This window comes from Toxorhynchites rutilus, chromosome 2 (genome assembly GCF_029784135.1).
Source record: "Toxorhynchites rutilus septentrionalis strain SRP chromosome 2, ASM2978413v1, whole genome shotgun sequence".
Lineage (NCBI taxonomy): Eukaryota > Metazoa > Arthropoda > Insecta > Diptera > Culicidae > Toxorhynchites > Toxorhynchites rutilus.
In genome coordinates, this window is record NC_073745.1 from 109,548,116 (window position 1) to 109,563,600 (window position 15,485).

At 38.6% G+C, this 15,485-nt stretch overlaps 1 protein-coding gene across 12 annotated transcripts in view; it reads left to right on the forward strand.

Annotated features, from left to right (window-relative positions):
• Positions 1–15,485, forward strand: part of LOC129764511 (rab11 family-interacting protein 4A) — a 244,434-nt gene that overhangs the window by 35,391 nt on the left and 193,558 nt on the right. For 11 of the 12 annotated variants that reach the window (XM_055763654.1, XM_055763653.1, XM_055763657.1 and 8 more), the window contains exon 3: positions 14,992–15,051. The exons of the other annotated variant lie outside the window; for it this stretch is intronic. In XM_055763654.1, the coding sequence (XP_055619629.1) occupies positions 15,042–15,051 (10 nt within the window). In that variant the 5' untranslated portion in view covers positions 14,992–15,041. The remainder of the gene's footprint in view (positions 1–14,991; positions 15,052–15,485) is intronic. 12 annotated transcript variants of the gene reach the window in all.

A 15,485-nucleotide genomic window follows, 5' to 3' on the forward strand; every position in this document is an offset into this window, starting at 1 on the left:
CTGCTCGACCAGATGGCAGCGGATGGTTTCAGTCCGTCAGCCACAGCCGACGAAGGATTACTTTCAGCAGCCGACAGCTCGGATCCGTACCCCTTCCGTCGGTTGAACTGTTAATTTTCATATCATACACTTTTTATTTTACTATTAGCATTTACTGGAGCGAATCTCTGCGTTTTTTTTTCACTCCAGATACATCTGCGTAGATAATAGCTTCCAGAAAGGGAGCAAAGATTGCGCTAAAAATCATTTTCAAATAGTATTGAATGATATTATTGGTATCACTTATCTCTGCTGTATCGCGAGATACGAAAATACTCATAAAATTAATTGGTTCATTGAACCTCGGAATCTATTTAAATGCGAAAAACATCGAGATTTATCAAACATTTAACCAGGTCATTTTTACCAAGACAAACTTATTTTTCACTTGCAAATGTTGGATAATGATATAAAAAGTTCTTGTGGTCACTACGCGTTTGATATTAGATACCTTTTGTTAGTTTTAAAAACTTCCTAGAAAACATTCAGTTAGCATAAATTTTTGTTTTGCTTTGTAAAAAAATTGACACAATTAGATGTTGTTCTGCGTGTATTTTTGCACTACTTTGATTTTAAAAAAAGCTCTTTTAACGATCGAGTTGAGTTTTCATCCAATAGAGCAACTTGCATGAAAACTCAACTCGAACGTCAAAAGAATTTGAAAAACGAGCTAGAAGTTACTGAAGGTGCAAATGTTTACACACCATAGGAAAGATCAAAAAAGAGGCTCCACCAATGCTGAAACTGTGACTTCCTTACGGAGTGATTTTATCTTTAGGGTATGGAATTCATTCTAAAAAAACTATGGATGGGTTATACCTATGATATAACCACAATGTTGTCGTAGGACTGCTGTTGGCTTAGTAATTATTTTTGTTTTTTTCAATTTTCAATTTTTTCAATTAATCGCACCTAGGATGTTCGTCATCGTGTACGATATCGCCGCTGCGCAGAGCTATCTTTTGTGTGTATTGTTTAAATTATTGATTAAAGTAGTGAATGAAAGAAATAACATACGAATTCAATTGCAAACAAATCCCAAATTATAGTAGTAGTTATCGCAGCAAATAGTTATCAACATTTTGCCTAATCATTAAACGGTATGTGTAGTGAGTTGGCAACATGAAAGGATGTCTTCCGAAGCAGTCTTGAATAACCGAGCCAAAGCGATGCATTTGTACCCGCTTTTGTAGACCGTGTTTGCAAAACGAATTTCGGAGTGTAAAAATGCATGGGGATATAAAAAGTACCGCCTACTTGCAAGTATCTGCAATGCCGATTTTCCCAACCTCTTGGTTTCGGAATCTGTGTTGGGAAAACATATCCCGGTTTGCGAAAACGCAGAAGTACCCGCAGTTTGCATCTATTTTGCAATGCCGATTTCCCCAGGCTCCATGGTTTTGAAGTCTGTGTTAGGGAAACATTCCGATTTCCAAAAACGCAAGTGCGTACAAAAGTACCCGCAGCTTGCACCTATTTTGCAATGCCGATTTCTCCAGGCTCCATGGTCTGTGTTAAGGAAACATTCCAATTTGCGAAAACGCAATGCAATGTCGATTTCCTCAGGCTCCATGGTTTAGAAGTCTGTGTTAGGGAAACATTCCAATTGCAAAGACGCAAGCGAGTGCAAAAGTACCCGCTTGAAGTCTTTTGAAGTCTGTGTTAGGGAAACATTCCAATTTGAAAAACGCAAGCGGGCACGGAAGTATCTGCAGCCTGCATCTGTTTTGCAATGCTGATTTCTTCAGGCTCCATGGTTTTGAAGTATGTGTTAGGGAAACATCCATTCATTCCAGCGATCGTATCTCAACCGTTGCGCAATCATAACTGAGTGGATTTCCGTGCGGCCTTCGCTTATATACCGATTAGCGTGATTTCTATAGCCTGTTTTGAAAGCAATTTAACGTCTATAGAAACAAATTTTGGATCAAAAGGTAACAAACATATAACGCGTAGACATTTTATCTCTCGAATGAAGTGTTTATCATACCATTTCGTTCAGTTGTTTAGGAGGTATTATCACTCAAAATCTCGTTGCTCCGGCGTAACGCTTTCATTTTCGAAACATTGAACTTACACTCCAGTATAAAAATGAAAGACGTAGTCCTACGTCAAAAAAATCTGTACCAATCTGTACTTTTTGACGAAATTCTGTACCCCGTATCGCACCAAAAAAAAACGAAATAATCTGTACCTTTCTAGATAAATCTGTACGTGTGGCATTACTGGTTGAGAGTAAGTGGATGAATGGATTGTTTCGAAACCAACATTGTTTTATTGAGAAGGTATCTACTAAAAAAAATGTGAAAGTTGATCTTGTCGTAAACGACAAGCTCTGTTCCGGCATATTTCACACGTTAAGCCCAGCGTCGGTTCCTGGGGGCCGACGTTGAGCTTTTTGGTAGGAAAGTGCTAACTGACTGGGACTGACAATTACAAAATAATAAAATAAAAATATATACGGTTTGTTTTCGGATGTTTTACAAAATGATACTACTTTCTAGTCGAATTGCTGACTATTTTCTATTTATACAATAAATATCTTTGGGCACTGGGACCGACACTGATATTATGCAAACGCGTTTGATGCGCGCTGAATGGAAAGCACAGCAAGAAAAAATCGGGGCTAAACATGTTAAGAAGCTTTAAAAGTTTTATGTGAAATCCATTAGAAGTGGAATGAAGAATATCTGTTTAGCATTTTTGGTCAATACATATTTCCTGCTATCATTTGAATGATGATGATGATGATGGTCCCGCCTCCTTCCCCTACAGAGATTTGAGCAAGACGAGTTATCTAAAAGATAATTTAGTTATTTTTTCAGCATTGAAATCAGTTAGGCAAACAAAAAAACAAAGAACTGATTTTATTTACAGATATAAGTTCAAAAAATTGCAATGTCAAATGACAAGCCAATACTCAGTCATGTCCGCCACAGAGCCGATACGGTCCCGACGAGGCCCTTGCAGCCGAGTGGTCCACCAGAGCACAAACCCAACCGCCAGCCTTGTATTGGATTCACTATGAATATCCTCATCCAGAGAAATCGAGAAAATTTCCCTAACTAAAAATTTCTAGACCGGCACTTAGAAAACTTTCAATTTAATATCCTTTATATCTGTGTTACGCGCGCGACGCTCAAACTTATGTAGACTACTTTTATTTTTTTTAACTAATATAATATAAAAACAACAAAATAAAAATAAAAATAGTCCAGGATCGTGACGGACTTAACAGAGAGGACATAAATACAAATTAAAAAAAGATAATTCAAAAAATTAAGTAATTTGCATAATATTGTGCGTTCATTCCCTAACTGGACACGACGGTTCGAAATAGTCGCAATTGGAACGGTCGTAAAAATAGTCGCGTTCGCTGTTGACAGATTAAAATGTCAAAAGTGGCAAATCTTATTATCATCATTGCCAATTATTCGTGTTTTGCGAGCAGTATGAAATATTCAACTATTGAAAAAGTTCAGCATCATTGGGCTAACACAAAATATAATTGTTTGTACGATTACTACTTCCAGGGATTATCACTATCACAATTAGATAAAATCTACAAGAGTTCCAAATCAACCATCAGTTTCTGGATCGTGGATTATGAACGAGAATGAATAATAGCTCTTAGCACACGATAGAACACTTTCCGAAAGTTAGATGCAGACAGACGAACCTGGTTGAACAACTTGTACCGAAAAAATTCTATATTGTATATCGATGAAGCTCACCAACGGTTCGCCCACCATTTTGGAGTCTCAATCAGCGCAACGTCAATTAGTCAAATAGTACATGCATATGGAATGACTTGGAAAACCTTGGCGAGGAGAGTTATGCAGAGACACAAGTAGGCATCGAAAGATATGTTAATAAATTAAGCTATTTTCATTGGGATCTTCATCAGCTCTTATTTCTCGAGGAAGATGCCTTTGGAAATAGTGAAATCCGCTAAATTAAGCTATTTTCATTGGGATCTTCATCAGCTCTTATTTCTCGAGGAAGATGCCTTTGGAAATAGTGAAATCCGCTTTTTAGTACACTGGCATAGTGTTTTCAAAATGCGGTTAAACTGCTGGCGGTTACTTCATCCCAACGGTTATGTATTAAAAAAAGTACAAAAATGATAAAGGTTTTTTTTATTTTATTCATCAGGTTAATCCGTACAAGAAAATCAACACTTAGTGACATTAGTGATTATTATCGTTAATATTTGTAAGTTTCGATTTTTACTGAATTAGTTTTCTTCTGGCGGCAACGAAGAATTCATTGCATCCAACAATGAACTAGACTTTCTCGCTTGAGCTTTGAGCTCTTGTATCTGTGCATGAATGTCGAAGCACTTATAACGATGGAGGCAATTCATTCACACAAAATATCTATAGATAATGATATATTCTCGTTAATATTATAAACCACTTGTAGACTACGACGTGATGCTTAAAGTTGGTTTCTTTCCGAGAGAGCCACAGTTCAACAAAGATTGAGATATTCATCCGATGGAGCTTCCGTCATTAATTTTGAACGCACCTCTCCCAGTAGCTCAAGGATGTAATTCGTCCACTTTTCCCACAAACTGTTTAATGCATTCGAAAAATTCCTGAGTGCAAATCGCAACGGAATGTTTAAAGTTGTAAATTTAAACTTCACATCCACGACATTTTGATAGCAACTTGGTTTATTTGTGATTTGTTCTTATTTTGTATTTTGACATTTGAAACAAAGTTTAAGGGGTGATCAGCAGGATTTTTGTATGAATTTAATCATCCCTCGTAGAAAGCGACGATTGAAATAGGAAGTCGAAATGACCTCAGACTCCAACAGTCAAGTAAATTCACAATATAATCCGTTCAAAAAAAAAAACTTCGTCAGGTTAATTTAAAATATATTAAAACAAACTACAAAAAAAAATCCCACATTAAATTATCCGTTCGTATAAAACTTCGTCAGTAACAATCTTCGTCATAAAATTTATAAATATATCGGTCGGCTGTTAATGAAACACAGCTTTCACGTGTGAAACACAGTGCCTCTTAAATTCTGTAAGTGTTGTTGCACGTTTAATATGTCTTGGCATCGAGTTGAACACATTTATACCTTTGAAATACAACAAATTTTGTGAAGCACATGTCAAGAAATTGGGTGTTCTCAATTCATTCGCGTTTCTTGTGTTATAACTGTGAAAGTCACTTCCTCTTTCAACTCGATCAAACAAATATCGAGCCAGCAAACCTTTAACTACTTTGAAAATGAACACCATAGTTAAATAAACAATCCTTTGCTTCACGGATAACCATTGCAGAGCGTCCAACATTAAAGATGAGGAAGTTAATCTGTTACATTTTAGTATCAACCGCATTATTTTATTTTGCAAACGCTGTAATCTCGATATTTGTGTTTTATTGGCCAGAAATAAAATGGAAGAGCAAAAGTCTAAATGAGGAGAGATGATTGATTTGTATAGCTGTATTCTGCTGCAAATAGTTAAATCGTTTTTCAATCGGCATAAGATTCCATACTTCTTGGCAATTTTCTTGATGACATTGTCAATGTGAGTGTTGAACTTAAGTTTGTCATCAATAATCACGCCAAGATATTTAATTTCCCGAACGCGATCAATAGACTCATCATCAATAACAGTAGAGACGTTTTCATTTTAACGATTTCGCGAGATTACCATATATTTCGTTTTACTAATGTTCCATTTTAATTGCTTATACTTCAACCATCTACTTAAAGAATGCCAATCTCTATTTAAATGTGACGCGACCTGATTTAAATTATTAACTGCAATGAATAATACAGTATCATCTGCAAAAAGATGCCCTAATACACTTCCCTGAGGTACTCCAAGATTATTCCCTACGGGGCTGGAAATGAAATCGTTAAAAATAGTCCGTTGAGTTCTGTCATACAAATAGCTTTCAAACCATTTATATGCAGTACTCGTAATTCCAAAGCGCTTATTCGTGTTCAACAACAGGACCTAGAAATTGTCTCGAAAGCGCGTTTTAGATCCAAGAAAACAGCAATGATGGTCTCTTTACATTCTAAATTATCTTTCCATTTTGCTAACACCAAGTTCAATGCGGTTTCACAGGAATGACCTTCCCGATATCCCGATTGTTCTTTTATTAGCAAAATGTTATGATTTAAATATTACAACCGCTGGCCTTTAACAACTAACTCCAATATTTTCTCTAATGTGTGCAACATGTTGATGGGACGAAACTCTTCGGCTTTAATCGTTCCAGCAACCTTTTGAATATGGACTATCAGGGATTCCTTCCACACCTGAGATACATGCCCAGGTAGTAAAGATTTATTGATAAGGTCCAGCAAGATGTAGTCAATAACATGAAAGCAATCTTGAATAACTCTAGCATTAACACTATCTACTTCAGCCGTTTTTCCTAAAGAAAAGCAAATAGTTCTAAGTTCATTTAATGTAATTGGGTGAAAACTTTCAAAACTACAATCACTATTAATCGGCTGTTTTATTTCATCAGGTTCATCGACCATCGAGAAAACTGCTGCAAAATTAAATCGATGCTTTTGGCAAATAACGGAATTGTAGTGTTTGGAATAATTTGGGAAATGTAATCTGGTTCGTAGAACTGGTTTAATTTGATGAAAGCATTCTGGTTTTTCCATTTTCCTATTTGTTCTCATGTTGTATTTCTGTGCTTACCTGTGCTTGCTGTCAAAAAACGCACAGCTAATGTTGCAGCAAGACAAAGTTTCGACGTAGGACTACGTCTAATCTTTGAATATGGGGGTCCATTTTAATGATTCGGGTGAAAAGTGTATAGATTTTGAACGTTAAAATGTAATCAATTAATGGATCGATTTCGATTCCAAATACACAAATTAATAGGAAGTATACCTAGAATATGAACAACAAGTAAACAATGTAACTAATAAAATAGGTAAATTTTTTCATAATGCAACATGTAACATTCTCGAAAGTAGTTGGTCGGTGTTCAGTCAGACCGGACTAAGTAACATAATTATGATTCCGAATAAATCGAACTCAAAGTTTGAAGCTGTGTAGTTTAAGTAGCTTTAAATCATTCTCCACAATTGGTTTTCTACAGCTCTTAGTTACTCTTTAACAAGGTGGTGTGAGTATATTTTTCCAAAAAAAAAAAAACGCTTTAAGGTTAATCAATAGTGTTTTACGACTGGCTATGTGTACTTGGTCCACTCTGAATGAACAATTTGATGATGAAATCATATAATTTATTCATTACCCAACTGAAGTGGATTTTGAACTGTAGAATTTCCTCCACTAAACCCGTTCAATAAAACTAACCGGTTTTATGGCTTGAAATAGTATTGGGTTGGGGAAAAAGAAATGTCGTATATTGTCAATATATGGCAACACTTTAACATATCTTGTGTTGTACTTATCGCATCAGGTCATACTATACGGCTATTTAAAGACGACAATCTGTGCTACAAGTGTCGTTTTGACAGTGTTGTGATTGTTCTTTTCAGTCTCAAGTTATAGCGCGTCAAAGATGGAGTCCACCAAGCAAGAAATTCGCCATATTTTACGTTTTTACTACCTGCGAGGTAAAGCTGCAACGAAGGCGGCCGAAAAAATTCGTGTAGTTTATGGACCCGATACTGTAACGATTCGCACAGCACGGCGTTGGTTTGATCGATTTCGTTCTGGTGTAGTGACTTTCGAAGATACACCTCGTACTGGTAGACCAATCGTCGTGGAAACCGATAAAATCGTTGAAATCATCCAAGTAGACCGGCATGTGAGCACTCGCTCGATTGGCCAGGAACTGGGTATAGACCATAAAACCGCCTGGAACCATTTGCAGAAGATTGGATTCCGAAAAAAAGCTGGAGTTCACGCAAAAAAATCTTTTAGACCGAATCAACGCCTGCGATGCACTGCTGAAACGGAACGAACTCGACCCATTTTTGAAGAAGATGGTGACTGGTGATGAAAAGTGGATCATGTACGGCAACCTAAAGCGAAAAAAGTCGTGGTCGAAGCGCGGTGAGCCGGCCCAAACCATCGCCTAGCCCGGATTGACGGCCAGGAAGGTTTTGCTGTGTGTTTGGCGGGATTGGAAGGGAATCATCCACTATGAGCTGCTCAACTATGGCCAGACCCTCAACTCGGTTCTCTACTCTGAGCAGCTTGACCGTTTGAAGCAGGCGATTGACCAGAAGCGGCCAGAAATGATCAATAAGAATGGTGTTTTTTTTTTAAATATATATTTTTATCAAGGCTCATATGGCGTTAGCCTCACGGGGCCGGGAGTTCAATACTTTGACAATTTTTCTTATTATCTATGTTAGTAATATGTAACCGATTACTCGCGGTTGGCTCGAGGTTAGTATGACAAGTGTTTTCGTAATTGGGATGTTGCTGTCTCCAATGCTCTGTACGTGTGCCCGACACGGGATACTTCCTATTGGGATGCAACTGACCATTAATCAGCAACGCCCCCTAGTCTGTACCTCATATCTAGCGTGGTGCGTCTTTCTCGACTCGAGGAATCCAGGATAGAATGGTCACTAGCCGGCGCAATCATCAGTTCGTGTAGAGTTGTCATGAGCGGTACAACCTTCGGCTCTTGTTGAATGATCAGTGGACTGCACAACCTTTGGCCCGTGTATCTGTAAAGAGTGTGTGTATGTATTGCCGCGACTAAGTAAAAGTTTATCGATCGGATAGGAGGGATATGAAACGGGGACACAACGAAGGAAACATCATTAAACGTTGACATCGGCGTTTCTGAGGAACAGGTATAGATGAAGCAGAAGATCAGGATCACGGCTACCTAAGATATCCCGGACGGGGATCTCCGATTGTCTGCCTTGTGCTCTCAGTGCTCTAGTGAGCTGAGAGCGAGCAGTATTGGACATAAGCCGAGATATCACGCGAATGAAATCACGACCTACATTCAATCTCTTGAACCATGCACTCGTCGAGACCTTAGGGATAATCGTGTGTAACCAACGACCGAACTCATCTCCACTCCACATGCGCTGCCAACTTACGAGCGTGTACTGACGAGGAATGCGGAAAAATTCATTATAAGCAATTTGCCTTTCAGTGCCTTCTGAAGCGCCCACCTTAGCTAGCGAGTCCGCTTTCTCATTCCCCGGAATCGAGCAATGAGAGGGAACCCATGCTAAGGTAATCTTGAATAATTTTTCGACCAAAACACTCAATAGTTGTCTTATTCTTGTTAGGAAATAAGATGAGCGTTTATCAACTTTTATTGAGCGGATTGCCTCGAATGGTGTTGTTTTCCACCAGGACAACGCTCGGCCTCACACATCTTTGATGACCCACCAGAAGCTACGGGAGCTCGGATGGGATGTCCTAATGAAGTATGAAGTTGCCTTCTAAATGGTAACTAGTTTGCGAACAAAACGGCGCATATTTGACTTATATTGGATAATTTCAAGTATGTTAAATGAAGCGTCAAATTTCGATCAGAAATACGACATTTCTTTTTCCCCAACCCTATATTTTACTTACAAAAATAATCGATTAGTACATGAAAATGTGAAATTCTTGATTTTCCAAAAAAGTATGTTTCAACGATAAATGGTTTAGCGTGATTTTGAAAAAGAGAACTTGCAGTCAATAAAAGATCACGGTTGGATTTTAAATCGATCATGAAGAGTTTAGTAAAAATATATTCGATCAACTTCGGTCAACGATCAACTAATTTTTAGCATATGTTCTGGTATTCCGATTTATTACATTAAATGAGCTGAAAGATAACATAAAATGTTCTACTCCCCAATACAAAGTATATCATTTGTATAATATATATGCTAGAGCCAATATAGGGAGCTTCATTTTATGATAAGGTGTAATATTATCACGCTCCTTTATAATAGCGCTGGTAGCTATATGGATAGCGTGGTCGTGTGAAGTAACTTTGCATTCCAGCCGGCCTTGGTTCGATCCCCATTGACCTCGTATGGACTTTTTTTTTGCACAATCCCAAATGAAAAGAGAAAAGAAAATAGAAAGAGATGTCTGCACGCATACATACAAACCATTTTTAAGCTTTCAAAATAACTCATTATTTGCGCATTTGATTCTCATGCACAGGAAATGGCATCTTTTCTGCCAAAGATGACATGTTTTCTGCCAACGCGAGTTTGGGTGTATGGTTTAAGTAAGATTAGTTAGTGACCTTTCAAATATTTATTGGCCCTCTTAAAATGTATCTAACTGATGTTTTTGATGATTTTATTAAAATTCTTCAACATAATAGGAAAGACGTATTTTTGACTAGTGAGGAACAAAGGGTTCTTAAAAAACATAGATAGTTTTGACCAAGACAAGACATTTCATGAAGGTGGCAAAAAGTTATGAGGTAAAAAGAGTTTTGCGATGTTTTGATCTAATTTTTTCAGTTTTGGAGATGACGATTAACCTACCTAAAATAACTGAAAATTTCGAAACTAAACTGTCAAGGAAACCTTCATTCTATAGTAGATGATAGTGCGTATTCGTTTTTGTCAAAAAGTTTAAGAGCTTTTTTTAAAAATTCTATTAGTTCAAAAATTGTTTACGTTTCGCATAATGAGGCTTGGTTTAGTTGGTGTGACATATTTTTCCAGGGTCAAAGCCACAAAAGGGACCCCTCCAAGAGCAGAATGTGATAAGGTAAATAATCTTTAGTGCTTTGCCCCCAAAAAATAAAGTACTCAATAATCAATACGCCATCTATAGTCAATAGTTCTACTACCAAACGAGCAGGTGACCACTATGTGCCCACTGACCAATTTACCCCCTCTATCCCAAGTTAAAAGAGTTGTTCATATTGATTACAGGAATTATAATCATTGAGATGAAAAAGTGGAACAAATAATCCGTACCAGTTGCAAATCGTTGTGAGCAAATATTTTCAGATATGGAAAACAAATTTCTAGAATATAAGGAATTGGTGAAGCTTGCTAGCTTATTTACTATACATTTACGACTTAATGTTTAAACCATAAACGCCTTGAAAGTCACATTCCAGACCATAGTTCTGTTTGACAATTTTGATCTGGAATATGACAAATTTTTAGTTAATGGTAATATGAAAATGGTGTTTAAGTAAAAAAAAATTGAAATGTCTTAAAATTGCATGAAACGTAGCTATTAATAGTTATCTCAAATCTATACTGTCCCGTGGGTGAATAATTTCTTTCTTAGTATGCAAGGAAGTTTGTATGAGCACCTTTTGCGGTAGTTCATCGGCATCAAGGTTCGGTCACGCATCTTGTAGGTGGCTTACTAATTGAATGGTTCTGAAATGAAAAAAAAAACATTTCCTTGTTTTTCGTCAAATCGCCTTAAATAAAAATGCTTCAAACACCTATACACTCAACGCGAAAAATAAACACAATCGCACTCTCGAACCCAATTCCGTCAACCGTTTAGGGAAAAACAAAACGAAATAATAACATTATTTGCCACAGTGTATCCGGTTCCACTGAAATCGGCAAACCGGAACCGCCCCGCGCGTTTTATGCAATCCAATTAGCGCCACTCTCCTGGCGCTGTGACGGTTCGATTCGAGCGAACGAATGCTGCACGGCTGTCATAAACCATCGCCGAAACCCTGTAGCTTCGATTGCTGGCGATTTTCGCGAAAAAATTTCACCATCTCACCGCCGCTATTTCGCTTTCAATAGCGAGTATAAATCAACATATGTATAGTCAGACTCATTTGTTTGCCTGCTGTTTGTGCATTTCGCCTCGTTTCTTCGTCGTCGTCTCGTTCGAAATTACCCTGATCACTCACCTTGAAGATTTTGTTTGAGGAAGTGTGGGCTTTGATTGGAGCAAAAATGTGTTGTACTATATCAAGTATGATTTGAGCAAATTTGGACGAAAAAAAAATGCATAAATTTATCCCATTTGCCCCCACTAGGTGACCACTTTACGTCCAAGCAAAAAAAAAAAGTTCGATTTTTCACCTTTTTTCTAATGATGAAAAATGTACTATTTTCAATTTTCATAGTAAAAGCCGAATGCTATCTTGAACAACAATGAGTTTTTTTTTTTTTTTCCCAAAATATATTTTTTATTAAGGCACATGTGGCGTTAGCCTGACGGGGCCGGGAGTCCAATATTTTGACAAATTTTGTCTTACAACTATGTTAGTAATATGTAACCGATTACTCGCGGTTGGCTCGAGGTTAGTATTACAAGTGTTCTCATAATTGGTATGTTGCAGTCTTCGATGCTCTGTACGTGTGCCCGACACGGGATACCTGCTATTGGGATGCAGCTGACCATTAATCAGCAACGCCCCCCTAGTCTGTACCCCATATCTAGCGTGGTGCGTCTTCTCGAGGAATCCAGGATAGAATGGTCACTAGCCGGCGCAATCATCAGCTCGTGTAGAGTTGTCATGAGCGGTACAACCTTTGGCTTTTGTTGAATCATCAGTGGACTGCACAACCTTTGGCCCGTGTATCTGTAAAGAGTGTGTGTATGTATTGCCACGACTAAGTAAAAGTTTATCGATCGCTAGGAGGGATATGAAACGGGGACACAACGAACATCATTAAACGTTGACATCGGCGTTTCTGAGGAACAGGTATAGATGAAGCAGAAGATCAGGATCCCGGCTACCTAAGATATCCCGGACGGGGATATCCGATTGTCTGCCTTTTGCTCTCAGTGCTCTAGAGAGCTGAGAGCGAGCAGCATGGAACCGGATACACGACCAGACAACATGCTCGATGTCGTGGTAGCCATCGCCACAACCACAAAGATTGTTTGCTGCGAGCCCAATGCGATAGAGATGCGCGTTTAGGTTGTAGTGATTGGACATAAGCCGAGATATCACGCGAATGAAATCACGACCTACATTCAATCCCTTGAACCATGCACTCGTCGAGACCTTAGGGATAATCGTGTGTAACCAACGACCGAACTCATCTTCACTCCACATGCGCTGCCAACTAACGAGTGTGTCCTGACGAGGAATGTGAAAAAATTCATTATAGGCAATTTGCCTTTCAAAAAGTGTGCCTTCTGAAGCGCCCACCTTAGCTAGCGAGTCCGCTTTCTCATTCCCCGGAATCGAGCAATGAGAGGGAACCCATGCTAAGGTAATCTTGAATAATTTTTCGACCAAAACACTCAATAGATGTCTTATTCTTGTTAGGAAATAAGATGAACGTTTATCAACTTTCATTGAGCGGATTGCCTCTATTGAGCTGAGACTGTCTGAAAAAATAAAATAATGGTCGATGGGCAGTGTTTCAATGATCCCTAGAGCATAGTATATCGCACCCATTTCTGCGACATACACGGAACAAGGATCTTTGAGTTTGAAAGAGGCACTGGAATTTTCATTGAAGATGCCGAAGCCAGTGGACCCGTTTATGTATGAACCGTCAGTAAAGAACATTTTATCAGATCCAACTTTCCCATATTTTTCCGAAAATATCGACGGAATAACATTGGAGCGTAGGTGATCTGGTATTCCATGGATTTTTTGTCGCATGGACAGATAAAAAATGACAGAGGAATTGCAAAAGTATGGGAAGCAAACTTGGTTGGAGATGCCTGGTGAAGGGTGCACGTCGTGGGTAAGGTACTCATGGTATAAAGACATAAAACTTGACTGAGGAGTCAGCTGGAGTAGATTTTCGAAGTTATCAATCACCAATGGATTCATGATCTTGCAACGGATGAGAAATCTGTAGGATAATTCTGTGAACCGAAGAGTAAGCGGGGGTACTCCTGCCAAAACTTCGAGACTCATCGTATGTGTCGAATGCAAACACCCCATGGCTATACGCAAGCAACGATATTGTATTCTCTCCAGCTTGAGAATATGAATCCTGGCAGCTGATCGGAAGCAAAAACTGCCATATTCTAACACTGACAATATCGTTGTTTTGTACAACTGAATGAGGTCTCCTGGATGGGCACCCCACCATGTTCCGGTTATTGTTTGGAGAAAATTGATTCTTTGCTGGCATTTCTGTTTCAAATACGCAATGTGTCTCCCCCAGGTACACTTAGAATCAAAATATACACCCAGGTATTTGAAAAACATAGAGTGTTGGATCGTTTTGCCGGATAGGTAAAGCTGGAATTGGGCGGGTTCGTGCTTCCTAGAAAAAACGACCATTTCAGTTTTCTCCGTAGAGAATTCGATACCCAGCTTGAGGGCCCACGTGAACAGATTGTTCATGGTATCTTGCAACGACTTTTGGTATCGATGGTATCGACAACGACAACAATGAGTTGAACTATAATATTCTTCGAAAAACGGGAATTGGACGCTGGAAATGAGCATAATCCTTAGGGTGATCACTATGCCCCCACTCCCCCTACATCATATAAACAAGTCAATTTCTGGGTGCGGGAAATCAGGTCGCACACGCAGCAAATGGGTAATCGACCGGCTGACAGGTCTGACTGGCCGTAGTAGCCACACTCAGCTCTTTTACTTTTATTTGGGTGGAAAAAGCCGGCCGAGGAAATGCACAAACAAATCGTAGCAACGAACAACAACAATTAGTGCCGTATATAGGTTTCCGTTCAGTAGGTTAATCGTATTTTCGGGATTGCGGAGATGATTGGGAGAAATCAGCCGCAAAAGCAAAAGCGCGGCCCTCTGGGAAATGGGGGAACATTTTTGATTGACGAGATGTTGTTTCGTTTTAGGCTTGTAATTCGTTGCGAATTGTGATGCATGAGATATGTTTTTATGATCAAATGTTATCGAAAAATATATTGGCTCATATTACAGGGTAAACTGTACTCAGAATCTATGGGTCTCGACGGCTATTTCATATTCTTTTACATAGGAAAGTGTAGATAAATAAGGAAACCTCGTTGAATTCATATCAAATTCAACCAAAATTTTACGAAATGATAACCTAATTTACTAAATTACTATTGTACGATTCCAATTAAATGAATATTCTTTCTTCTTGCAGGTGATTGCGACTGTTCATCTTTCAAAGATTAACTCTAATAGTTCGCGTTCATGTCAAAACGTAAGTGGCTCAAAGAAACTCATTAATGAATCAGTTATTCATGAAATATCAAAGTATTCCCATACGAAAACTGTGTTTACGTAACCCCCTTATTTCAACCGTTTGAAGCCATTCGTCCCAACAGCAGCATCAGCAGCAGAAGCGGCAATAAAATCGCTGCAACGGGGCTGAGGAAGAACAAATTGTGTTTAGGTTGGAAATCACGTATAAACAATTAGTCAGGGCATTTGTCCGTTGTTTGCAACCAAACAAATCAATGGAGCCCCGCTCAATATTCCTTCCGCTCGTGACGGAATTTCGTTTTTGGCGTACAATGGCTCAGATCTTCAAGAGTGTGTTTGTGCACTTTTATTACCATAATGGATTTCCGTAACATCCGTACGGAGAGCAGCATTCACTAAGTGCTTGAGATCGTGTTCCTGAAAATCACCACC